General features: G+C 37.3%; 3 protein-coding genes across 3 annotated transcripts; 1 reads left to right on the forward strand and 2 right to left on the reverse strand.

The window, feature by feature from the left end:
- The first annotated feature begins 1,168 nt into the window (after positions 1–1,168).
- Positions 1,169–15,854, forward strand: LOC107039341 (ATP-dependent DNA helicase Q4). Its single transcript, XM_015258908.2, has 2 exons — positions 1,169–1,402; positions 10,412–15,854. Exons 1-2 carry the CDS (start codon positions 1,292–1,294, stop codon positions 14,873–14,875), a joined length of 4,575 nt encoding a protein of 1,524 aa, XP_015114394.1. The 5' UTR covers positions 1,169–1,291; the 3' UTR covers positions 14,876–15,854.
- A 462-nt stretch (positions 15,855–16,316) lies between these two features.
- Positions 16,317–18,994, reverse strand: LOC107039312. The gene is made up of 2 exons (XM_015258867.1): positions 18,324–18,994; positions 16,317–16,814 (listed from the first exon to the last, which is right to left on the reverse strand). The coding sequence occupies exons 1-2, from the start codon at positions 18,495–18,497 to the stop codon at positions 16,431–16,433; spliced, it is 558 nt and encodes a 185-aa protein (XP_015114353.1). The 5' UTR covers positions 18,498–18,994; the 3' UTR covers positions 16,317–16,430.
- Positions 18,995–19,588: 594 nt separating this feature from the next.
- On the reverse strand, positions 19,589–23,808 carry LOC107039310. Its single transcript, XM_015258865.1, has 2 exons — positions 23,591–23,808; positions 19,589–23,519 (listed from the first exon to the last, which is right to left on the reverse strand). The coding sequence occupies exon 2, from the start codon at positions 23,292–23,294 to the stop codon at positions 19,998–20,000; it is 3,297 nt and encodes a 1,098-aa protein (XP_015114351.1). The 5' UTR covers positions 23,295–23,519; positions 23,591–23,808; the 3' UTR covers positions 19,589–19,997.
- Positions 23,809–27,542: the final 3,734 nt, after the last annotated feature.

Genomic DNA, 27,542 nt, shown 5'->3' on the forward strand with positions numbered 1-27,542 from the left:
AGAAGTCCCGTGAGATTTTTTATATTCAGTGTTACCCTTACACTTCAAAATGAGATGTTAAATTTTTTCAAATTTTTCTGAGGCTTTACTGCAGTGTAATTTAAAAAATCACAAAAAGTACGGCGCGGCGCTTATAGAAATGAGCTTGTTGAGTGTTAATTACTCAACAAACTCATTTTGACGTGGATACGTCTGTGGTTTCATTATGGGGGGTCATTTTAGGGAACGGGCCTTATGTGCAGCGTTATCTATGGGAATTCTAGACATTTCGAGGTAATTTGAGAAGTTTCTTGAAATTTCGAAATAATTCAAGGAGTTTCTAAAAATTTTGAGGAAATTCAGAGAGTTTCTAGAAAATTCGAGGGAATTCAAGGAGTCTCTAAAAAATTCGAGAGAATTCAAGGAGTTTCTAGGAAATTCGAGAAAGAAGGAAAGACCATGGACAAATCCACGTCCAATTACAGCTGTATCAAAGGTACAGCCGCCTGCAATTTTTAAAAAATCTTTTTTTTATCGTTCTTTTACACCGCTTCGACCCGGTTAGGGTGTACTGCGATGGTGGTCAAGACTTTAAATGGTTAGATCGCACCATTCTACCCGGCCGGGATTTGAACTCGGAACCTTTCGCATATAAGGCAACGAACTTATCCACTGTGCCAAGCCACCGGGTTTTTAAAAAATCTGAAATTTTCACCAAAAATTGTCAATAAAATGGTAAGAATTTTGCCGCTAAATAGAGTTTGTCTTTCAACGTGGTTCGGCGGTTATGATTTTTTTCAGTGAGACAAGTACTGAAAATGGCCGAAAATCGCTGTTATTCATATAATTATCCCCCAAATGAGTGAATATTCAATGTAAGGTGAGGATTCTGTAGGGGCACAATCTCCTCAGTGCTATTGTACTAAAAATGCTCCGAGCGGCTTCATTCTTCCCAGGATTTTTTTTTATCAAGGAGAATATGTGAAATTCCAAGGAACAATTAAAGTGAAACGTAAAGCATTACTTTGACAAACCTTTTCGGCATAAAATTCCACTTTTCATTGTAACTGTTTTGCCGCACTTCTCACATCTTGACACGTGATTCGTTGTCTCAGCGACAAAAAGTCACGTGATCTTCTATCCACAATCCTCCACCACCTCCCAATATCCCACTTTGCGCGGGCTTTTATTTACTTTTCACCGTTAGTAACCTCAAATAAAAATACTCCATTCAACATCTGACTTGATCTCACTGATTTTCAACTTATGGAGCAAAAGAACGCATGGTCAAACGCTAAGTAAATAATTTGAGATGGAATTGCTCGAACATCCGTCAGTAAAAATTAAATATCAAAAATGCAAACTGCGAGTGAAACGATGGGAGAGCGATTTTATGGAGAAATACGGCAGGAGACCCAACAAGGTACGGTACAAATTTGACAATTGTACAATATGTATTTTTAAACTCTATTCTTACTGGTGGAATCATTTCTGCGAATGGTTTCATCATCTAACAGTTGAATCAATGAGCCATTGATGTCATATTTTTTATCATTCGGATTCCAACAATGATCGTTGAGAATAAAATCCTAACAATGTGTTAGTGCCAGAGCGATGGACAAAAAACACATCCATTGAGACATCATTTCTGTAAAAAAAAAATTCTAGCCTAGTTATTCCTAAAATATCAATAAAATAATCTCCTCATCATTCAGTAGTGAAGTGGGTGAAAGCTCATAAATCGACTCATATGCCGACTCGCAGGTCTTTTTTCATTGAAAACCTCGGAATTCAAGGGAGATAACGAATTTTCTCTAAAGAGTATTTTTCTAGAGCTAAATGAGAGCTACAAAAATAGTTCGTTAAAGAATTTCGCTATCTCCTTGTCGTTTCGGAGATATTCACTAAAAACTTAGCCAGAAGTAAAATTTACGCGTTTAAAGAGTCATGAGGCAGAATGAATCCTGTTGACTTTTTCTTCAATGTTCCTAAATCAAAAAGAAATTTATCAATTGAGCTCACTCTTGGTTCATTACAAAGGGGACGAATTGTACTTGTACACTGAGAGAAAAAGGACAGAGTTCTCAAACATGTTTTGCTTGTGCCATGAAGCTGAAACTAGCGAAAGATTCGACAGCAGAAGATTTGTCTTGGACGAATCTAGGGGTGCACAAATGTTTTCAAGTAATGTAGAAACTCTTTCGCACTTGAAAAACATTTTTACATATGATTATTTGACTCTCCTACACTTGAATATTCCCTAAATTGAATTTTCCGCTGACGAATATTCTGCTAGTTTCAGCTTCATGCTTGTGCCAAGAAAATAGTTTTTTGAAAATCACCAAGAAAGGATTTTTTTTGCCTAAACATGCAAACAGTTCGCCGAAATGAAAAATTGCATTTTCTGTACACGCAAGAAATGTCATTTCCAGCACTGCTTCGTTATGCGATACTCCCATACGTATTTTGCTTCCGAAAAATGTTTGTTTTATGCGAAACAAGGGATATTAGTTTCAAGTTTCGGCTATCTAATAATCACAAACAAGGAATGAACCCTTAAATGAAACAACAATAATGATACGATAACAATCTTCGAACTTGGGGATAAAATATTTTTTGATAAATTTTCCTCTATATGAGATATTTTCATCCTAAAAAGGCACCGTCTCGTATGAATTATCCGCCTCTTGAGCCAAATATTTCGTTGTTGTTGAAAGCAGAGCAATTATTCATGTTTGAAACCTTTAAATTCGAACCAAACAAATTCTTTTTTGGCAATTTTCAACTAGCGATTTTGTTGGCCCAAACAAGACTTGTTTGACAACCTGTTTGTTTTTCTCTCAGTGTATATTAAAAAATAATCTCGTTTCATCAACAATTCAGTAGGGGAGAGTGAGGCAAAATAGAACATGGGAAAAATGAAACAGTCGAAAGACGACTGTTTGACGCAATTCAAACAACAAAAAGTTTTTTTTATCAACTTTTGATTACCAACTTTTTTTATTATTGGGAGTACTGAGAAGAATAATAATTTAGAATTGGAAATTATCCATTAGAATGGAAAATTATCGAGAAGTTTTGACGAGAGAAGATTTTGTCAATGAATTAATTGAAAAGAAAATGAAACAGCAAAATCCAAAGTCCAGAGGAAGGCCCAGGGGGAACCTTAGAGGGGGAAAAAATGTGATGCTGAATGTCAATCGAATGAAAAAAGAAAAACGCAATCTCCCTAATCTAATCAATTCAATTAGAGATGAAATATTTCATGTTACTTGAAAAGAGAACTGTGGATAAAATTCGTGAAAATTATCAATAGTCTCGATATAAGAAATATTGCAAAACCTTCGGAGTTTCGAATGAGGAGAGAACATAAACTCAGCGATGACGAGGTCTTAATTTGGTTGCTAGAGAGTCAGGGGACAAGATGACCAGTGGACGTTGAGAATGAGACCTAACAGGGGAGTGGGATTCATCTGTGGAGGTAGTCGACATGCTATTTAGGGGTTTCGAATATTAGTGATTTTTTCTACCGAATAGCAAATTATTATTCTCATCAGTACTCCCAATAATCAAAAATGTTGAACAAAAGCTGATAAATTTTTTTTTTTCGCTTGAATTGCGTCAAATAGTCGTTTTTCGACTGTTTCATTTTACCTCACTCTCCTCTACGTCATTAACATTTTTGAAAATTCAAAAAGCGTCTATTTCGTCCCATTCCCCCTTACCACTTTGCTATTGTATTATAATAGGCAAAGTAAAATGCACCGTATAATATCATTAATACTTTCTGATTCAATGATACGATTTAAACTACATTGAGCCTCATTTTATTTAAAAACGATAAGAAAATCGTTCAACTTTATGTCCCTAAAGTTTGCAGACAAAAATTTTCAACAGAACATATCTGGTGAGGAAATTGAACAATTAGAAAATTTCAAGTTTCAATTTGTCGGCCGTGACGAAATCTAATCGTGATGGTGGCTAAATATGTGAATATAGTATATTTCGTAACGAGTGCAAAAAATATTTTTTCACAAGTTACGAACAATATTTTTCATCACAATGTGGCGGAAATTGGGCTTTTAGGCACGCAGAGCGTGCCGAAAAGTTCACTTTTCGTCACAGCGTGATGAAAAATAAATTACGGGTGGATTTCTTCGAAATTTAACTATGGAGAACCATTGACACGGCATATCTTACCTCGGAGTTATTTTATTGGAAAAAAAACATGGTCACGATTTTCATTCTACGAAATTTGGACGTGATTTTTGCCCTTTTTTTCTAGTCTTATCGGTCAACGTTAAATCCGCTGTAGAACACTAAATCTTTGGCAAGCTTCATTATTCATCCAAATGATCCAATCGAAAAAAGAAAAAGCATCACGTTTGAATAAATTATAAATCTTGTCGTGATGTTTCTTGATTTTTGTAATAAACGTTTCATTAATGATATAAATGTTTTTCACGGGGGAAAATATTAACAGAAGATATCTATGAGGAAGATAAGTAGATTAGGACAAAAAACAAATAAAACGTTGGATTGCAATAAAACCTCAACGTGAAATTTTTTTTTCAATTTCTCTTTGTTCTTTCCATGAAAAATAGCAGAATTACGAAAATAAATACGTTTAACATCGGATATCTACTATACGAATAATTATGTTGAAAAGAAAAAAAAACACACTTCACATTCTCTCCCAAATCTTACGTGATATTTGTTACTTTGCTTCTAATTACTATTCTCAGGAATCTACAATGGATGCTATAGTCATGACGCTGAATTTCATATATCTAATCGTTTAACAAAGTGTATTTTACGAGGAAATGGCAAAGAAATATGTCGCAGAGAAGAAAGAGCTAGCTCTAGAAACTCTACTCACAAGAGGATGGGCAAATTGTACAAAGATCACAAAAATCATGAGGATTACGAGGATCACAAGGTGATGGTTAAATTTCACGAGGATCAAGCATCACGAAGATCATGAGGGAAGGGTCAAATTTTACAAGGGTAAAAAATCGGGACGATTACAAGGGTCATAAGGGAATGGTCAAATTTTGCAAGACTCAAACATCACAAGAGTCAGGAGGAGATAGTCAAATTTCACGAGGGTCACAAGGGGATGGTCAAATTTCACAAGGGTCACGAGGGTTACGAGGGTCACAAAAGGGTACTCAATTTTACCGAGGCCAAACATCACGAGGGTCACTAGGGGATAATCAAATTTTACAAGGATCAAACATCACGAGAGTCACAAGAGGATGATTGCACTCCAGGAGAGTCAAACATCACGAGGATCACGAGGGGATGGTCAAATTTTACGAGGGTCGAAAATCCTGAGGGAAATTCTCGGGTTTTCTAGAAAATTCGAGAAAATCCTTCAATTTTCTAAAAAAGTCAAGAAAACTGTCCAGTTTTCCTAAAACCGGAAAATTCGAGAAAACTGTACGGGTTTACTGGAAATTTGAGGAACTTTCTTGGTTGTCGAAAAAACTCCGATTTTCTCTCCCTTGTGACCTACGTGACCCTCGTGATGTTTGACCACCCCGTTGAGACCCTCGTGATGTTTGGCCCTCGGAAAATTTAACGATCCTCTAAAGACTCTCGTGATGTTTGACCCTCGTGAAATTTGACCAGCCCCTTGTTACTCTCGTGACCCCCGTGAAATTTGCCCATCCTCCTGTGACCTTTGATGAAGTTTGACCATCTCTTTGTGACTTTTTGAAGAAAAATTATTTTTCCTATTTTCCAAGTTTTACACTCACGAGACCGAGACGATATTCTCTTAACCGAGACTGAGACGATACTGGAAATTCGGATATTTTTTGAGACCGAGACGAGACTTTCGCCAGTCTCGTCTCGTGCGCAGCCCTAAAAAGAAGAAACTCACGGGAGAGTTTTCGAGAATAACATGTATAAATATCGATTTTTTAAGAATATAATCATTTTTGTAGAAGATATCCGATCTTGATCGTATTTATTTTCCTAATTCCATCATTTTTGATGGAAATATCGAAGAGAATTGTCCCAATTTTTTGTCCCAATCTACGTATCTTTCTCGTAGATATCGTCTGTTGATGTTTTCCGTCGTAAAAAACATATATCATTAATGAAACATTTATTACAAAAACCAAGAAACATCACGACAAGATTTATAATTTATTCAAACGTGATGCTTTTTCTTTTTTCGATGGGATCATTTGGATGAATAATGGAACTTGCCAAAGATTTAGTGTTTTGCAGCGGATTTAACGTTAACCGATAGGACCAGAAAAAAAAGAACAAAAATCACGTTGAAATTTCGTAAAATAAAAATCGTGACCATGTTTTTTTTTTCCAATAAAATAATTTCGGAGTGAAATATGCCGTGTCAATGGTTTTCCATAGTTAAATTTTGAAGAAATCAACCCGTAATTTATTTATTTACATATTCAGCCACCATCACGATTATATTTCGTCACGACCGACAAATTGAAATTTGAAATTTTCTCATCGCTCAATTTCTTCATCAGATATGCGCTGTTGAAGATTTTTGTCTGCAAACTTCAGGGTCATTCAACTTGGCTCTCCTAATGTCGACTAATTGAAAAAATCAAATCAATTCATTTTTAATTTCGATTATTGAAAGTGGTTCATTTTCCCACTTCTCGCCATTTTTTTAACGCGGAAACAAGGAAAATTAAAAACGTTTTGTAGCTCAAAGAATTTCCTGCAAAACTGGTCTCTGAGAAGGTTATGGACCGTTTCAAATGGGTTAAATTTTAGAATTGTTTTCTTATGCATAGTTATCGACGTATTAAAACGAGAAGATTCCAATGATTTCATTGCTACATCGTGCTGTCGCTGAAGTTTTCCATTCATAAAAATAAATAATTACAGAGAGCACAATTAAAAATTCTACATAGATTAAAAAGGTCTGTCTTTCCTCACGGATTGCTCTAGAAATCACTCAATACCAAGATATGTTCTCCACAGATTCCAACTTTTTCACTTCCCTACTCAATTACGAGGACATTACTGAGTTTTAAAAGTCGCGGGCCACTGGAATGAGATTTCTCACACATAGAAGCGTGATTATATATCTAAAATGAATAATTAGCGCCAAAAAATTAATTTTTTATTGTTCGTTTGCTCCGCAGACGCTTAAAATGTTAAAAATAATCCAGGGCCTCCAATTGTTGAACTACAGAAGCTTTTTTCTCAAAATTTTTGAAAAAATGTGTAGAATATTAATTACGAATTCATTTTTTGAAATTCGACTCCTACATAGCTAATTTCGTTTTTTTAAGTAAAATTGCACTAGTAATTGTGACGTATTGAGATCGATCAATACGTCGATTTATTTAATAATTATAATTATTATGCCCAAAGTGGTGGACGATGGGAACGGGAAACGAGGTTTCTCATCAAGGTCAAGGTCCCAAAGTCGAGTCAAGAACCGCGTTATACCGACCCATTAAACACTACCGTGTATAAATTAAAGTTAATATACAGTTATTTTACCAACATCAGTACGGTCGGTTTAATATCGTTAACCCTCCCTCTATCCTTCACTTATCCCTCCGATTGAGCGAACCACCCGTGAGCTCACCGAGACTAGCCGATTTCGGAGTGAAACAAGAGTTAAAAGGGAATAAATTAACTCATTTCGTCACATCATGTAAAATAGCCCAAAAAATGTTTCTGAAAGAATCGAAAATATTTTTTAAATATTATAATATTATAATTTTTTTTGCCTATTTTACAGAAATGATGCAAATTTTTATATTTAGTCCATAGGCAATACCCCCTTCCCGTATGCACTCCAAGTGCAGAAGCAAGTTGAGGGGTTTTCTCATGTTTTTTGGGGAGAGGAATCCAAATCCGTCGGTGGTTTTCGTCCAGGTGCGTGCAATCAAAAGTTATAAACAATTTTTATGGTTTTTTAAATGAAAAATTGATTTCTTCGGATGACAACAAGAGATGGAGCAAAATGTTTCAAACAAAAGTTGTTGTCTTTCATTTAACAAATACGTAGAAATTCATTTCATTTAAATCCGTCAATTAGCCTTCGAGATATGATCTAATGAATGAGCGCGGAGCGATGCGCTGCGCACGAAGCCATGCGTCACACACGGAGCGAGTTGGAGTATTCTTCATCGAGGCTAATTCAACCACTTCCACATGGTTTTAATGTTTTTGTTATGAGTAAAGAAATTGAAATAGTCATTCAATGAAAATAGTAATCGAGAAAAAAAGTAATGTCATTCAATGAAGGTAAAGAGAATGGATACATGATTCATATGATTTTCATTGATTGGACGATGAAACTCTTCCATTCTTTCGTTTCCTATTCCACTGTTGTGCCTCAATTGTAGCTTGGAATCGTTAGAAAATGCATGACATAATTATGAGGATAACAAATGAATTGACGCCTCTGCCCATAGTATGCAAATAATATTAAGAATAATATATATTAAAAATACTCTTGTACACCACAGGTATCGAGCATGCAATGAACAATCGTAATTTTTACTATTTCTCGTAGGGATTTCGTCAGTTTCCATCGATTGAACAGTTACAATACATAATACATGAAACTGCATTTGCACGACAAGTGCACGAGTCACGAGCACATATTTTACACGTGCATGGAGGAATCAATTCTAAAACTGGAGGACTCATTTCATTAATTTTGCTTGGTTTCAACAATCCTCCCACCTCCTGATACCCAAATAATTCTGGTTCTAATTTGGTCCTTACAAGATTGAGACAATGAATTTGTTCATAGGTGGAAAAAAAAAAGCACGGAGGATGTGTAATTGTATTGATTTCGAGGTTGGTGGTAATTCGGTAATCGACGATTTATTTTTGAATTAAAAAACAATGAATAAATCTGACACGAGCGAATCTTATTTGAACAAATCGATCGAATTCAATACTCAGTTTTGAAAAGGACGAGGGAAAAATCACGGATTCAAATTTTTATGAACCATCACTCACGAGGAGCGAAGAGAGACTGATGTATTCACGTATTTTCTCCGGTATTGTCCACTAAAACAAGAACGAACCAGTTAAATTTCCGCGAATTGGATACGCCGCTGTCTCCCTCAGAATTTTCCAAGAATATGAAATTTTCCAAAACATTTTAAATGTATCGGCCTTATTTTTCTCCATTTTTTCAACATTTCCTTTCTCCAGTGTATTTCTCTCGACATAAACCCTCACGTGAAGCCCGTTTGTTTGAAAAATTAGAAGAGGAAATGCGCGTGGAGCCTCCCGATCGCTATCGCTCGCAGCGGATCGCTCCGCGCTCATTCATTGGACCATATCTCGAAGGCTAATTAACGGATTGAAATAAAATAAATTTATACGTATTTGTAAAATGAACGGCAACATTTTTTGTTTAAAACATTTTGCTCTATCTCTGATTGTCATCCGAAGAAATGATTTTTTCATTTAAAAAACCATAAAAAGTGTTTATAAATTTTGATTGCACGCACCAGGACGAAAACCACCGACGGCTTTGGATTCCTCACCCCAAAAAACATAAGAAAACCCCTCAACTTGCTTCCGCACTTGGAGTGCATACGGGAAGGGGGTATTGCGTATGGATTAATTAAGGCCCGAGAGGATTATCTTTCGAACGTGATCTTGGTTGTTTTTTTTATTTTGATAATCTGAAATGATCTCCAATTGCTATTCAGTTCTACATAGCCCTGAAATCTCCAAAAATTATGATTGTACAATAAAAAAACGTTGAAAAAAAGCTGAACATTTTCAAAGCGCGTTTTTGAATAATATCGGGAAATAAACCAAATCGGAAAGAAATTGCAAATTATTAATTTGATGTATCTAATGGCTGTCAGGTCGTCATTTGTCACAATAATCAATGGCTGTCAGATCGTTAGTTACCATGATAAGTTATCCATTCACTATTTCCTTTCTATCGGCCTTATTTCTTAATCTTTATTAAAAACGCTCTTTGAAAATGTTGAGTTTTTTTTACTTTTTTTCATTGCGCAATCATAATTTTTAGGAAGTCCTGCGTGATGTACAATCAAATCCAATAGAAATTGTGATATATTTTACATTATGAAGATGGAAAAACAATCGAGATAACGTTCGAAAGATAATCCACCCGGGCCTTAAACAAAATGAAATTAGTCGTCTAGGACGCGAATTTCAACAAACTAATTCGTAATTGTTATTGTACACATTTTTTCAAAAATTTGGAAACAAAGAACCTCGGTAGCTCAATTATATGTTTCATTATATTATATGTTTTATTATATTATATTATATGTTTTTAGATATATATAATCGATCTTCAATGCATGAGAAGAATCACTCCAAGCACCCGCGACTTTTAAAACTCATAATAGTCTCCCCTTAAAAAAAATGGTTCCTGATTTCATTCAACTGTTAAGAAATCTTCCTCTTTTTTGCTTTATAGAACGACATAAAAAAAGCAGACTCAAGAATAAAAGAATCCTACAAGATGTACTGGAAGCTCAAGACCCAGGCTCTGGAAGAAACTCTTCTGGACATCACCTTCACAGATGAGATTCAGGCAAACGTCTCTGCCAACTCTTTGGCAGATTCCCTCAACGCCTCCCTTCCCCTTGACTCTTCTCTGAACTTACCACTGGACACGTCCGTCAACTCTGAAACTCCAGAAGCTTCTAAGGACACATTCCCCGAAACTTCTCTGAAAAACGTGGAAAACATTGACCCCGAAAAGACCCCAACCAAATCAGAAAAGTCTCCAACGAAGACAGATTCATCTTTGAACACTTCTGACTCCAAAAAGGACAATGTCAACATTGATGGAGCCTGGGGGGATCACTTGAACAAGGGCCAAGAAACCTCCAAGAAGAGCACAAAACGTTTGATAGGAAGATCAACCTCCTTTCAATTGTCCCAAAAGAAATTCACATCTGGGACTTTCTCAAAGAGAAATCCAAGAAAATCCTTATCAATGACTAAGATAAAGTCAAAAACAGATTTGAATAAATCTACCAGTGTATCTTCATCTCCGAACGATGAAAAACCTCTCGAAACCGGCCAAGAACCTACCTCCGATGGACTATTCGGTGAAAACTTGAAAATAACTCAATTGGAGACGAAAGTAACTGCCCAACCAGTCAATGCTGTCCGTAAATTGATGAACGGAGCTCCAGCAGTTGCAGAGAGGAAACTGAACCCTGGATGGCTAGAGAGATGTGCCAAGGACACTGGTCTAGAACCTTTACCTCCTGTCAACCCCCAGAGACTGTCAGGCATCAGTGATTCTGGCGTAGAGTCCATGGACACCAGTGTCTTCTCACCCCCCGAGAGCGCTCCATCAATCAGTGCAGAAAACTCGGCACAGATCTCAGACGATGAGGAGTTTGTCTGCAACAGTGATTCTGAAGAGGAGAATAATAGAAAACGAGTGAGAAACTGGAGGAAAACACTGTCTGATGGATCTTTACCGCAGTTTAAACGTCCATGTCTTGCGCTTTCCCCAGAAATGCCTGTCCACACGACGGTCCCTACCGACGTGTCTTCACAGAGGCAAGAGACTGCTATTAGTTCTAAAATAACAGAAACCGTTTCCCAAAACACTAAAACTACGACAATTGCTGGAGGAAAAACTATTGATGACAAATTACTACACGTCAATCAAATCAATACAAAAGTCTCGCCGAAAAAATCAACAGAATCCCTGGAATCATCTTCAGCATCAGCTCCACCCAGAAAGAAAATTACCAGAAAATCTAAAAAAATACAATCTGATGATGAGGAGTACGAAGAAGAGAAACCAAAAACCAGGAAACCTAGAGTTTCACGTAAAAAACCAGCAGTGAAAAAACGTAAGGAGCTAAAAGACGTAAAACCTCAAAGAGTTAGCAAAAGAACCACGAGAGCTAGAAAAAAACCGGAATCGGAAGATGAAGAACCTGACGAAGAGTGCGAAGATGTAGAACAAACTAAATCCTCTCCAAACATTCCAATCTACGGAGTTGAAGCCTTGGAAGTGGTTCCGAGGTTCGCAGTCCCCAGAGACAGTAATGGCGACCTAATCTCTGAATTCTCCCAGACAATAGGAAAATCCCTGGCTCCCGAGAAGTTTACCAAAAAACCCAAAAGCCTCATGACAGAGAAAGAAAAATTCGAAGAGAAAGTGGCATCTGGAAAGGCGAACGAGAACTTTGTGCGAATAAATCTGAAGAAAAAGATATTCGTCCGAGGTAAACGTTCCTTCAACTTCTCTAGATACAAAAAGAACCAGTGGAAGCAGAAGAAGAAGGAATTGGCATCATCGGAGGGAGCACTAGACCTGGCTGATTTAGCTGAGAAGAACACATGTTTTAAATGTGGCGCGACTGGTCACATGTCTCGAAAATGTCCTGCGATGAAGAGCGACGAATTATTGCCTCTGGAGGAAACTTCAGAGGAAATTTCCGAGTTCCCCACTCTGGAGCAGGTGGAGAAAATGGCGAATGAAGAGGCAATTCGCGCTCACGCTACAAGAATCAATCTCCTTCCTAAATGCCCGTCAATGTCCAGTAAAAACGCATCAATTAATGCTTCAGGACATTCAAGACCTTCAGAACATTCGGAAAACTCTGATGAAGAATTTCACTTTGATGAAGACGACTTCGAGGACATCGATGAGGAGAAAGAACTGGCGATGGTTGGTCATAAAATCCCTGAGGATCTCGTCGCTAAATTATTACCTCCAGTGAATGGTGCAATCGACCCGGTATACCCATCACTGAGTACTGGAGAACTTCAAGCGACCCCTGAAGAGGTCTTCGACACTTTAAAAATGTTTGGACACAATAATTTCCGACCTGGACAGGAAAAAGCAGTCATGAGAATCCTCTCTGGTCAGTCGACTTTGGTGACATTGTCCACAGGCTCTGGAAAATCTCTCTGCTATCAACTTCCTGCCTACCTCTACTCCAAACGATCCCACTGTATAACTCTCGTTATTTCTCCTTTGGTATCCCTCATGGACGATCAAGTAACAGGAATTCCATCTTTTCTGTCAGCGGCTGCCCTCCATACTGGACAAACCCAAGCAGTTCGAGAGAAAATCATGCAGACCGTTAAAGATGGAAATTTGGATATTTTGTTAGTGTCTCCAGAGGCAGTTGTCGCCGGCGAAAAATCCACGGGGTTCGGTAGTTTGTTGAGACAACTTCCACCGATTGCCTTCGCTTGCATTGACGAAGCCCATTGCATTTCCCAATGGTCTCACAACTTCAGACCCTCTTACTTAATGATCTGCCGAGTTCTTCTGGAAAAACTTGGGGTGAAAACAATTTTGGGATTAACTGCGACAGCAACTAGGCACAATGCTGAGAGCATTGTTGAGCATTTGAGGATCCACGATGGGATGGATGGAGTCATCTCTGATATTCCAATGCCAAATAATCTAATTCTGTCAGTCTCCAAGGATGAGCATAGAGATCAAGCATTAATATCATTATTGAGGAGCGAAAGATTTAAAGAGTGTGACTCCATAATTGTTTACTGCACAAGAAGAGAAGAGTGTTTGCGAATAGCAGGAACTCTCCGAATATCTCTACAAGATACAGTGGATAAAGATAAACCGAAACCAAAGGTAAAAGTCTCGCAGATTGCAGAGGCTTATCACGCAGGTTTGGCTCCGAGTCGACGTAAAGTGATCCAGAAAGCATTCATGAAGGGTGTAACAAGGATCGTTGTGGCCACGGTCGCTTTCGGAATGGGAATCAATAAACCAGACATTAGATCAGTGATCCATTACAACATGCCAAAGAGTTTCGAGGGATATGTCCAGGAGGTTGGAAGAGCTGGAAGAGATAATTTACCAGCTCACTGTCATCTATTCTTAAGTCCAACAGAGGATTGTGACAAGTGGGAGCTTCGTCGTCATGTGTATCAAGACGGAGTGGACAGACACACAATCAGAAAACTCCTGCAGAAGATCTTCGTCCCCTGCTCTTGTCCTCAATCAAAGTCTAGGAATCGTTGTCCAGGACATGAGGTGGCAATTCCAATTAATGAGACTGTGGCAGCTCTCGATATCTCTGAGGAGACTATATCAACTCTTCTGTGCTATCTTGAGCTACATCCCAAGAAGTTTATCACAGTTTTGTCCTCCGTTTACGTTACTGCCAAAGTTTCCAGTTACAATGGACCTAAAGCTCTCAAAGCTGCAGCTCAGTCCTCTCCGCCTCTTGCAATGGCCATTGCTCTCGATGCTAAACGAGGGATTTCTCATGAGAACAGTAGTGTGATTGAGTTCCCTGTGGTAGATGTTGCTGCTGCAATTGGATGGGACAGTGGAGTTGTTAAAAGTCATCTAAAAAATTTAGAATGGACGACTGTGGAGGGGAGGTCTACGAGAAGTGTAATTTCTGTGAGGTATGAGAAGTTGGGGCTGAGAGTGAGGGCTCCAGGGGATCTTGATGATGCTGAACTGGATGAAGCTCTTGAAGCATTATTTGAGAGAACTCAGTCTCAGGAGAAATCTTCGTTGCATCAATTGGAAATTATCTACGCGGCTTTGAATGGAGTCAGCTATAATTCGATACGAGAGTGCATGGAATTGAATGACGAGAGCCTGAAGAAGTCGGAGAGTCTTAAAGAGATCATCAGGGAGTACTTCCAGTCTTGTTCACCTCTGGAAATTGTCGAGAAGAGTGAGAGTAAACCGATTGCTAATGAATCATTAATCATATCAGATATTAGAAGTTTGATTTCTAACTATAAGGATAATAATTTTACTGGGAGAGCGGTGGCCAGGATTTTTCATGGGATTCCAAGTCCTAACTACTCGGCATTAACTTGGAGCAGGTGCAGATTCTGGAGAGCACATATGCAGACCGATTTTAATGCTATTGTACAAATTGCTACTAGGGAAATTTTAGCTTCGAGGTGACAAATGTACGAGGATTGTTGAAGGGTTTAGGATCAATTTTTGAATAGTAGAAAATTGACAAGAAAAAATGTTGCTGCCAGGGATGAAGTTATGGTAGAGGTGAATTTACAATGGATTAGCTGATTATTCTGTAAATATTTTGCGAAGAAAGAGGTGAATTTATGAAGAGATCTTGTATGTTTTACATTTAGTGGGATGCGAGAAAGATCTCTTGAAATATTATTGGAAACGTACTAGTACCATATATACACAAACAGTCGACTGTATACAATTCTTGAACATTTCCCTTTTTGCAACTCCAAGGTGAAAAATATAATATGGAGAATTCAATTCAAATAGACTCGGAATGAATTTTTGAACGATCACAGACGAAAGAAATCAAGATGACGAAAATAAATTGCTTTCAGAGGACAGGTTCATGTGGAAAAAAAGAATTAGTTAATTATTTAAACGACAATCTCTCACTCATCTGTGCAGCAAATAGATTCATTATAAATATTTCTGACTTATTAGATCAGTCTAATAGTTCCGGGGATAATGAACGGATTATCCATATGACTTTCCTGAACTTTTCACATTCTGAAAGTTTGCTTGATATTTTTTTTCTGTTTGGGAAAATTCGATGATTTTAAGGATTAGATGAGACGATAATTATAACTGGTGGACATATCGATTTTGACTAACGAAAACAATTTTTAATATTCTTGAATGTAGATAGATTAAGCATGACCTATTATTAATGGTAATTGATACTCATTTTAATCAATTGAAAATAGCAGCTCGCGATGAATCAGGCAGCATTTGTTGCTCATTGGAGGATAATTCAAAGGGCATGATAAATCGCAAAAAGTTCTTCTGTAATATTTCTGTCGAAAAATTAATTACAAATTAATCAATTTTGTTCTCAGGAATAAAGATCATAGGAAAAATCGGTCACTCTTCAAGATTGGTCATAATAAAGCCTGGAAAATCATTGAGACAATTGACTTTTTATTAAATATCCTCCATCTTTTTGCTTCTATGCACGAACTTATTTATCCTTAGCAAAAAAAGGTAGACACTGATACGGAAAAAGAAACATTTACATGTTCCCTAACATTAATCATGTAACAAAGTAATTGTGAAGAGAAGTTACGTCTAAAACTTTGATGCGATTTATTTTGCGAATATTTTTTAGGGGAAAATATCAAGACAGGTATTTGCTTACTTCATAACATTTTCTCCAAGAAAGATTTCGATGAACTTTTCTAAATCACTTCGTCGTGATGATATTCCCTGAATAATCTTCATCGCTTATCGTATTTATCATCTGTTCTATACCTCTTTACTATTCCTTCAATATGAAATCGTTATCGTAGAGCACAAGCAAAGCTTTCAACCCCTTTCGCTCTACTTCAACGAGATAATGTAATCGATTCTCAAGACTCAAAAACCAAGTGAATTTTCATTAAATATCCTCTTTATTTTCTTGACTCTGCACAAAATTATCTATCACTAGCGTCAATGCAGGTATCGCATGAAATCAACAATAAAAAAATTATAATAATTATTTAATTCATGTCACAGCTCTCTTCATATAATTACACTGTTTCAAAAATTTATACATCCTTATCTGCTGCATCTTACCGACTTTATTCATTCGAGTCTCATACTGACACAGTGCACAAAACTCAGAGGTAATTCCATAAAAAGGCGATCGAAATTCCACATCACAATCTTTCAGTGTCTTATTCTTGTGGTGTGTCCATCGATGGAATAACATTTCGAAGACCACAAGGCCAAGTGCAAACCATCTGCAGTAGAATATTACGGGGAGAAAGAGGAAAATGGGATTTGTCTGCGCGAACGATGTACCTTCTGGTGGAGGATCCACGAGGCCTTGTTTTTTATTCTTGGCATTTTCTTTTGATGATAATTCCTCCTTGATCTTCCTCGGGATCTAGACACAGTTGCAACATACACCTGTCATTATTGATTCTTGGGAAAAAAGTTGTTTGGGTCAAGTGATCATTTTAATGAGTTTTTTCTTGAACGTAAAAACTCATCACGAAGTTGTTTATCATATGTACTCTATAAAAAAATGTCAGCCATTTTCTGTAAAATTTTCAACAGACATTTTCCAACAAAATCGTGTCGGTATTTTTTATAGCAAGAAATTGGAGTCAACTCTATTAAATTTTGCATTGACGTTCGAAATATACAGTAGCTTTGGATTTCCTGTTTTACTATTGAAATACCTTCGAAATCATTTTTTTTTTCACTGAATAATTACAGGCCGTACACAACTGACCTTTTATCCATTTGCGAAACTTGTAAGATACTGACTTTTCTACTCACAAAGGAAATCACCATAAAACAATCAGAGGACGGGAGAATAAATGAGCAAAGAAAAATTTGGTTTACCATCCCCCACGACAAAAGTCAAAAACGAGTTTTTTCTTTAATTTGAAAATCGCAGTCATGACTAGTGTTTCAGAAATTGAATAACACTGTTGAAACATAAAAAATTGAGGAAGAAATTGAAGTGTCCATTTTATCCCGTTTTTGCTTTATCTTACAACTCCTACGACGCAGTCTTATGACAAGGTGTTCGTTTTTATAAACTTCAAATGAAGTCGGAGCAGTAGATTTGATCCAATTCAACTCGTTATTTAAATCGATTGTCCATATTGCCCCACCCTCTTTTACAGTTTATTCATCTATCTATTTCTGTTGTATATAAGTGGAAAAAAATCTGGAAAAACCCAACATCTGGTGCAAATTATTGACAGCAGTCACGACTAAAGTCTTGAAACTTGGGTAAATCTTGGGCAAAATCCTATGTATTTTGATGTCCTAAAACCGAATATGTAATTTTTTTTGCGAATAAGTTAGGCATTCTATAGTTATCAACAATTCAACTGTTTAAATGCGTTTATTGCCGCCATTTCGATTCGTATCAAAAAAAGTTTCGAATAAAAAATGTTCTTTGCAATCTTAAGACTACAGCCATTTCCGAGTTTTTGAAATCCGTTCAGATTTTTGGAGAAAATACGATAATTTATACTTGACAGATGCTGAAATCTCCTCTAGTACTATATGAGTGGCTCAACCGTTCGGGCTTCTGATGCAAAACTAATGTTCTTAAGATTGCAAAGAACATTTTTTACTCGAAGCTTTTTTGCATACGAATCAAAATAGCGGCAATAAAGGCATTTAAACAATTAAATTGTTAATAACTATTGAATGTCTAACTTATTCGCAAAAAAATATATATTCGGTTGCAGCACATCAAAATACATAGAGTACCCCAGTTTCAAGACTTTACGGCGATATTTTATACCTTTTGACACTAGCGTATTGACTATTTAGAAATAATCACTATTTTTCATTCCTTCCCACCGATTATCCATTTACTACTTATAATTCATTCCTCTTGAAAACAAATAGTAATGAATAAAATGCTGACCTGAAAGGGAACTCTCCTCCGCATACTCCTCCCTCCGATACCAATTTCTGGTTCTCCAGTTTCCGCATCATTAATTGAATGTCTAATTTCCCCTCTAATTAAATCAATATCATCATGGACATGTGAAAAGAGACTTTCCCCAGTCTCTCGATCAATAAAAATAAACTGTTCCATCGCACTGGGTGTTTATCAGCTGAGCAGCCGGCGACGTGTATAAAAAAAAAGATAACACCGGAGTTGAATAATTCCTGTTGTAAACGACTAGTGACTTGGGTCACTAGGGTCACTTCCCGGATGTCTCGATACTTTATGTAGGTGTTTTAATAAATCCAAGAGTAAACAACCAATCACGAAACAACATCCACTTCAATAATAAGTCATTACGTGTTAAATCACGTTGTATTCCACCTTATTATTACTGATTTTTTTCATTGATTTTGCTCCTCAATATGCGCGATGGATTACTATCAAGAATATTTGAGCCTGCTTCTCCTCAAATTCACACGATGAACCACTTCTTCCACTGTATCACACATGAGCAAAACTCGATCCGAGGATTTATCTGTTTTTTTATGATTTAATTCACTTGACAGATGACAGAGGAATGCTGCAAGTGTCAGTGCGTGCTGATGTACTGATGAAATGCACCAGTTAATCAGGCAAGAGTGAATGATAACGCCAATCGGAGTGGTGGTCAGTGTCGTCAGTGGTGGGGACAAAGATTTTCGATTGGCCTCTGGCTGCAAAATTACGCTGGAGGGGATGACACTGGTGTTACGAGTTGATTTTAATTAGCGAGGTGGAATTCATTGGTTTTTTTGGAGGGGAATAGGTGCATGTTTGTGGTTTGAAGGGTATTTGATTAATAGTAGACGTGCACTGTATGCGAAAATTTTAAGGAAAATTAATGGACTGTTGGAACACCAAAGAAATCGATTATCTAGTGAACATTTTTCAACTATTTCTGAGAAAACCGAAAATTAATCTTGAATAATTTCCACCGAGAGTCAGATCCCCGCTGGGTGTGCATTTATCTGGGGAACGAATGGCTTTAGGATAAATCTTCAAAAGGCCTTTTTTAAAGCTGAAAGAATTTCCTGCCGAAACTTATTGACGCAAAACTTCTGGAAGTTTTCGACATGAATGTCGGGAAGAAAGACATAAAAATGTCCGTCGATTCCAACAATCCTGCGACTTCTTTACTGGATCAATGTTGCCATAAAGGAAAAAAACTTTTTTTGTTGTAAAATGAAGAATAGATTTTATTTTATGCAGAGCGAACAAAAATTTGGTTACCTCAGTTATTTTATTAAATCTAGAATAAAGTTTTTATCATATGGTAACAGTTAAATTTCAAAAATCAACATTGCTTATTTTCCATGTAGGGGAGTGTGGGGTAAAATGGACACTTTTGCCTTTTTCGAAATGTTCATGAGGTGTTGAATTGTTCATGAAATGAAATAATTTTATTTCTCAATGGAACAAACAATGACTCCTCTTTATGATGAGCTTAGACTGAGCCCAATTGATATATCTGTTTCTGAGTTACGAATATTCAAAAAAAGTCAAGTGTCCATTTTACCCCATTCTCCCCTATTTATATGTTGTATACAACTAGGATATTTCACTCTCCCGATCAAACCTAAGTATCGCCTATCTCCTGAGTCAGTCAATTTAATCGTCCATCAAATCGATAACTTCAAACGCAGTATCTTCCTCTGGATTTGAACGTGATTTCCTCAATTTTTTCAACAGAGTCTCTTTAGTGGATGATTTTTCGCCACATTTTTCGACTTCCTCCTTGATGTGCCTATTCCTAGATGAACTGGTTGAGTTGTTTCCAGGAGTTATTGTAGTTTCGATTCGACAACCTCTCTTATCCATTATCTGTTTATGCGTCCTTGCAACGGCTGTAGATGATGTCTCTAGTTCATCGAAATCCTCACCCGAAATTCTGGACATTTCGACAATCAGCCTTGGTTTTTTAATTTGCCGCTCGGAGCAGTAGGGATTTATTACCACATCGTTTGGTAACTGCGAACGTCCTCGTTTCCTGCAGTTAGGCTCTTTGGGTCGTGAAGCGGATGAATACCCTGGAATAGATCCACTGGATATTCTGCAAATTATGCTTGCCTTCTCCGAACAGTACTTATCTGCTGAAGAAGAGTCTTCAGTATTCCGAGCATTATTTCGGCTTACTTGTTCCACTGTTGACTGATGTCTTGAAGTTTGTGGAGTCGATAGATGTTCTGAAGTGGTTTTAGAAGGCTCTTGGCAGTTGGGAAATAAATCATTCGTCCTTTTCGCCTCCTCTATAAACTCCAGTCTCTTCTCTTCATAGGAACAAGTGCTCCATTTCCTTAGTGAGAAATGGGTGAACGACGGGAATGACCTGCATCTGTCTTTTGGGTAATACTTTTTGTGGGATTCCTCTTCAACGTGTATGAGTATCGATTTATTATCTGGAGTCAATGGTGATTGCGGGATTGCTGCTGGCGGTTGTGAATGTTTCATTGGTGTGGATGAATTTACCGGCGCCCTAAACTCTGGTTCCTCTACTCTCTTATTCTCAACTACATCAATAATTTTGATATCATTATCCTCGCACTCATTTTTTTCGGCAGAGTCTGATGAAGTGCATAGTTGTTCTTGAGGTTCTATTTGTGCTGAATTATGTATTTCTACTCTAGATGTGGATGGAGAGGTTTTGGGCTTATTTGTGCTCATTTCCTTCTCTTCCTCCTCTAATATGATTTTGACTTCTTGGCATCCAGAATTTGATGAACCGGAAAGTTCTTCGTCTGCCACCACTGAATCCGAATCTTGTGATTGGTTTCTGAGTGGAGACTGTGGTGGTACAGCGGATGTTTCAGTCGATTCTCTAATGAATTGTAAGCAGAGTTGTTTTAGGTTTTTTAGCTTTTTGCGTTCGGCAAGGTGCTGTAGCTCAGCCTTCAAAGCAAGAGCTTCTTGCTTAGCTTTTAAAGCAAGAGCTTTCTGGCGTCTTTTAGTAATTGCTGTTAAACGCTGCTCCAAATCCAGTATAAACTGACTCTTTAATTTAGGAAACTTTTTCTGCATCCAATAGGCCCTGTTCTCTTTTTTTATTTCAGCAGCTACTGATTTTCTCCAAGAGAACACCTCCTGTAATTCTCGTCTTTTCTTCAATTTCCATAGTTCCCTCAGTCGATGTATTCGAGCTGTCCTCTCCTGCATGCTTTCCTCTGTAGAGAGATGTTCCGATGGTATAGGTCCCTTAGAATTAGACTGAGCAAAACGTTTGGCCTGTAGATCATTAGTATTTGGTCTAGTGTTTTGTCCTTTCAGCATTGATCGGTTAACTCCAGTGGTCACCTGAATTTCCATCTTCTCTTTCGCTTTTTCTTTCACAGTATTTTTCAGGCTATCAGTTGAAGATTGGAGAACAGAAGTTGCACCGATGGTTTCATTCTCCAGACTTCGTTCAGCTGGATGTCGATTATCAGTAATCAAGGTCGTGAGTTTTGCTCCAGAAATACCTGAGACATTCTTATCATCACTCACATTTTTTGAACTTGCATTCACTCGGTCTACATTAATCAAGTTGCTGGAATGATTTTCGACGTTCTCCTTGTCATTGAAGATGGGAGATGATGAGTCGTTCAGACTTGTTGAGCTGTTCTCACTGTAGTTGAAGTCATTATTAACCTTTTCCTGTTGCCATCCATTCTTTTCTCTTGTTTTTTCTTCAGAAACTGACGCAGTGCTCTCAGAATCCTCGGAAATCTCCATAATTTTCTTTTTTTTTCTCTTTGACTTCAATAATTCTAGAATTTTTATCTTCTTGCTGAGCATTTTCTGGGTGTCAACAAGTTGTTTTGAATCGGTGACAATATCCTTCATTCCAAGAATATTTTTTAATGGCATTTTATCTGTAAGAGGAATGGAATGTGTCTGATCCTCGAGTCTCGTATTGTTATCGCTAGAAATCAAATCATTTGTCGTCATAACGCCATAATCCGCTGGATTCGGGATCGAATTGCCTAAGGCATTGGGAGTCTCTTCCAGGTTCAGCTCTTCATTTTCGGGTTCATCCCTCGATAGACTTTGTTTCTCGTGGACTAATCCACAGAATTCTTCAGTTCCTGGTTTGAGTGAACGCTTTGTAACAACAACAGGAAGTTCAGAACTGATCGAGACAATTTTATCCCCTCTCTGGTTGTCTGTGTTGTCCTTCTCTTGTTCTAACTCGTCTCTTGGTGAAGGTTTATTCTCAAGAATCGGCTCAGTAGCTTCATTAGTTAGCGAAACCTCCATTAACTTAGTGTCAGTCTTTGGCTCAAGTGAATCCTCTTTGGTAAGCAGGGCAGATACAGGAGAATGTGAATCAGTTTCATTCGTATTCATGCTGTCAACATGCAAGCTGTTCTCTTCATCCCCGGCGATTACAATCTGTTTCTGCTCTAACTCGTCTCTCAACTGCATTGGTTTCTCCAAAATAATCTCGTCACATCGATTAGCATCTTCATCGTGGACAGATTCAATTCCCATGCTCAGTTTTATTGAATCTTCATCATGAAAAATCGAAATCTTTGATGCAGATCTGGAGGAATTCGAGCAATTTTCATCCTCAGTCGACTTCTTTATATTGACGTCCTCACGGTCTCCATGACTTTGGACGTTATTTTGATACAGTTCATCTGTGGGTAATGATTGTTCCTCAGTTAAAAGGTCAGCAGTTCCATCATTAAGCTGAATTCCCTCGGGGTTAGGTTCAATCTTGGACGCAAGTGAGTCCAAGCATGGATGATTATCCAGCATGGATGAGTGTGAATCAAGCTGAGCAGTAGTTAAAGAATGCTGGTTCTCAGTCAAGCCCTCAATTTGACCCTCATTGTGCTTCCTATCGTTCTGAATCTCCTGCAGAGAAAATCCATCTATTGCTTGGCTTTTGTTCACGTTATCAAAATCACAAGATGCGTCAACTTCCATCGTCAGTATAGGGGAACCTTCGTCGTCAATAATAAAAGACTCGGCAGCGCATTCTAAAGACCCCGAAACCGTTTCAACATCACCCGAACTCCTCCTGCCATTCCGTTCACAGCCTCTGACAGTTTCACTCTCTTCCCCCAAGCATTCAGGCCCCTCTAATGGCGCCGTAGAATTTGGAAAATCTGTGCTTTGGCCTATTGTCTTCTCTACGTATTTTTCGGGCAGCTAAATGCAGAAAAATACGCCAGTTCTTATCTCCCTTGTGCATAAACAAAAATGATTTAGAAAACACATACTTGGGTGCCTAGTATTTCTCATCCACCGCATGCATAATTCCTGAACGATTTTAACGATTCTCTCCTTTTTTTCCATCTAAATTATTTGTAGGACCAGCATGCGAAACCGATATACTATATTTTCAACCGTCAGCAAATTGGTAGATAAAATCATACAGGTGGTGGTGGTGGTATTGTTTATATTTCAAGCATAGACATATAATACCTAGACCGCGCATTTCCCATATCCCCTATACAACACAGATCTGGGAAATTTAGACAGAGAGAGAGAGAATCACGGTCCCTACCTTGTCTGTCTAACAGTCCTGAGGAGGGAATTGGAATGAGATTGGAATAAGTAGAAGGGAAAGACTGGGAAGCCATGGGTGTCGAGGTAGGCCAGAAAATGATACAATTGGAAATATTCAAGTGTAAAAAACACTCATGTTTTCTATTTATTGATGGAATATGAACGCTAGTACGACCTCCCCTCCCATGAGAGTACGATTGTCGAATGTAAAAAATCCGGATGGGGGACAAAATCCCAAAGGGCCAAAATCCCAAACCGGAAATAAGGGAGGGGGAATGCTGAAGAAGAGGTGCCATCTAACGATCGGAGTGAAATATAGTATCGCCTTGTTCCTGCAGATGGCGGATGGAATATTAAAAGTATGTTGAAATCAAAGATTTTCTTCGTTTTGAAGNATTTTTTTTTTTTTCAAAGGAAATATTGATCGAAGAGCAAATTCATTACAACAATAATATTCCGTGGCTATCGAACGCAATCGGAACAATTTTCATTAAAAAGAAATGTTTTGCAATAGCAGCAAGAGTTTATCGGGCGAGAACGGCTACAATTTTTTTCTTTGAAAATAATAGATTTTCAACAAATTTTTGACAACATTTATACATGCAGTCTACCGGGTGGAACCGGCACTTTTTTCCCGAGGGAATATTATTTTTCCAACAATCTTTGACAACAATAATATACGCAGTCTACCGGGCGAAACCGGTACAGTTTTATTTTAGAAAGATATCTTTCGTTATTTGCATCGAAAGCTTCCATAAAAATGTAAGCCACAGTCTACCGGGTGAAACCGGTACGGTGTTCTGCCAAGGAAACAATAAAATTTTCAACAACAATAATATAGGCAGTCTATCGGGCAGAACCGGTACGGTTTTATTGAAAAAAAAAATCTTTTTTTGCAACAAATGGTTTCATAAGAATGAAAGCCACAGTCTACCGGGTGAAACCGGTACGGTTTTCTGCCCAGGAAACCATAAATTTTCAACAACTATAATATAGACAGTCTGCCGCGCGGAACCGGTACAGTTTTTTTTTTTAATATATTTTTTTTTGCAACAAATGCTGTCAAGAATGAAACCAACAATCTACCGGGTGGAACCGGTACGGTTTTCTCCCAAGGAAACTATAAATTTTCAACAACAATAATATAGACAGACTACTGGGAGGAACCGGTACAGTTTTCTGCCAAGGAAACCATAAGTTTTCAACAACAATGATATAGTCAGTCTACCGGGCGTGACCGACACGGTTTTATTTTATAAAAATAGTTTTTTTTTGCAAACAAATGCTTTCATGTAAATGAACGCCACAGTCTACCGGATGAAACGGGTACAATTTTCTGCTGGGGAAACATTATTTTTTCTAAAAATTTTCAACTACAATAATATAGGCAGTCTATCGGGCAGAACCGGTACGGTGCGCAACCGGTATAATCTTCTTGTAAATGAATTGTTTTTTTAACGAACAGTTGTCGTAAAAAAATATTTAAAAACTACCGGGCCCACCCGGTGCAATTTTCTTGTAAATAAATTCTTTTTTTAACAAATAGTCGCCATAACAAATATTGAAAAACTGCCGGGCGCACCCGGCACACAAAGTTCTTGGAAATAAATTATTATTTGTTTTTAACAAACAGTCGTTCTGTGAAATATTGAAACACTACCGGGCTAACCCGGTATAATTTTCTTGTAAAAAATAATGTTTTTTCAACCAGAGTTTGGCATAAAAAATATTGAAAAACTACCGTGCGCCCCCGATACAATCATCTTGTGAATAAATTATTGTTTTTTGAACAAACAGTCGCCATAAAAAAAAATTAAAAAAATATCGGACCCACCTGGTATAATTTTCTCGTTGAACATATTATTGTTCTACTCAACATTCGGCATAAAAAAATAAAAAATATTGAAAAACTACTGGACGCACCCGGTATAATTTTCTAGGTAAAAATATAGTTTTTCTACCCAAAATTCGACATTAAATTTATTCAAAAACTAGCGGGCCCATCCACTATAATTTTCTTGTATAAAATATGGTTTTTTCAACCAGAATTTGGCATTAAAAAATATTGAAAAACTACCGGGCGCACCCGGTACAATCTTCTTGTAAATAATTTTTTTTATAATAAACAGTCGTCATAACAAATATTGAAAATCTACCGGACGTACCCGGTAAAATCTTGTTGTAAATAAACTATTGTTTTTTTTAAACAAATAATCGTCGTATGAAATGTTGAAACCCTACCGGGCCCACCCGGTACAATTTTCGTGTATGAAATAGTTTTTTCAACAAGAATTTGTCATAAAAAAATATTGAAAGGCTACCGAGCCCACCCGGTATAAATTTCTTGTATAAAATATTGTTTTTTCCACCAGAATTTGGCATTAAAAAATATTGAAAAACTACCGTGCGCACCCGGTACAATTTGTAAATAAATTATTGTTTTTTCAACAAAATAGTCGACATAAAAAATATTGAAAAACTACCGTGTGCCGCCGGTACAATTTTCTTGTAAAAAATATTACTTTTCCACCACAAATTCGGCGAAAAAAAATATTTAAAAATTACCATGCGCACCCGGTACAATTTTTTTGTAAAAAATGTTGCTTTCCCACCACAAATTCGGCATAAAAAATATTGAAAAATTACCGTGCGCACCCGGTACAATCTTTTTGTAAATAAATGATTGTTTTTTTAATAACGAGTCGTCGCAAAAAAATATTGATAAACTACCGGGCTCACACGGTACAACCCTGGTGGAAAAAACTCCTTAAATCCTATTGGAAGGAAAAAGGGTAATTGGAAATGATGACGTTATTGCCGTTGACTCATAATTTCCAATTCAGGTTAGTAGCGCAATGCTGACACGTATGGAAAAATCCAATAGGAAAACCTAGCGAATTAGCTAGAAAATTCTATTGGGATTCTGGAGAAAGAAATTCGAAATCTATTGACTTTTCCGTATGAAATATGCAATAGAATCAGCGCAGAAAACTAATAGAATATTCCAATAGAATTCCAGTAGAAATCCCATAGAAATCCGATAGATTTTCTTCAGAATCCCAATAGAATTTTCTAGAGAATTCGCTAGGTTTTCCTATTGGATTTTTCCATACGTGTCAGCATTGCGCTAGTAACCGGAACCGGAAATAATGGGTCAACGGCAATAACGTCATAATTTCCAATTACCCTTTTTTCTTCCAATAGGATTTAAGGAGTTTTTTCCACCAGGGACGGAACAGTGGGAGGTAAGAATTGCGAGGAATTATTTTAATGGAGATTGTTCTGATTATTCAACATTTGTCGGGCAAAACAAGTAGATTCAGGGTATACCGGGCCAGGCTGCTTAGTCGACGCGAGGAGAATAAGTCCTAGTTTGGTCGGGCTCACACGATACGTTGGCATGCTGAAAATAATAGTTTATTATCATGAAGTGAAGAACGAATAGGCCATTCATTATTGATTTATTTTTCAACAATTTTAATGTCGTGAATATTCATGCTTCAAATTCCCAGCTCGATGTTAATAACATGTATATATGTATATAATAACAATGTATGGGTTGAATGCCCTTATAGAAGTCTTTTCACCAAACATCTTAATGAAAGGGGAAGCCGGAGGCTACTGGGCACACCTGATAAAATTTTATCGTAAGGGAATAATTTT

This window comes from Diachasma alloeum, unplaced genomic scaffold (genome assembly GCF_001412515.2).
Source record: "Diachasma alloeum isolate Michigan unplaced genomic scaffold, Dall2.0 Dall_scaffold_00296, whole genome shotgun sequence".
NCBI lineage: Eukaryota > Metazoa > Arthropoda > Insecta > Hymenoptera > Braconidae > Diachasma > Diachasma alloeum.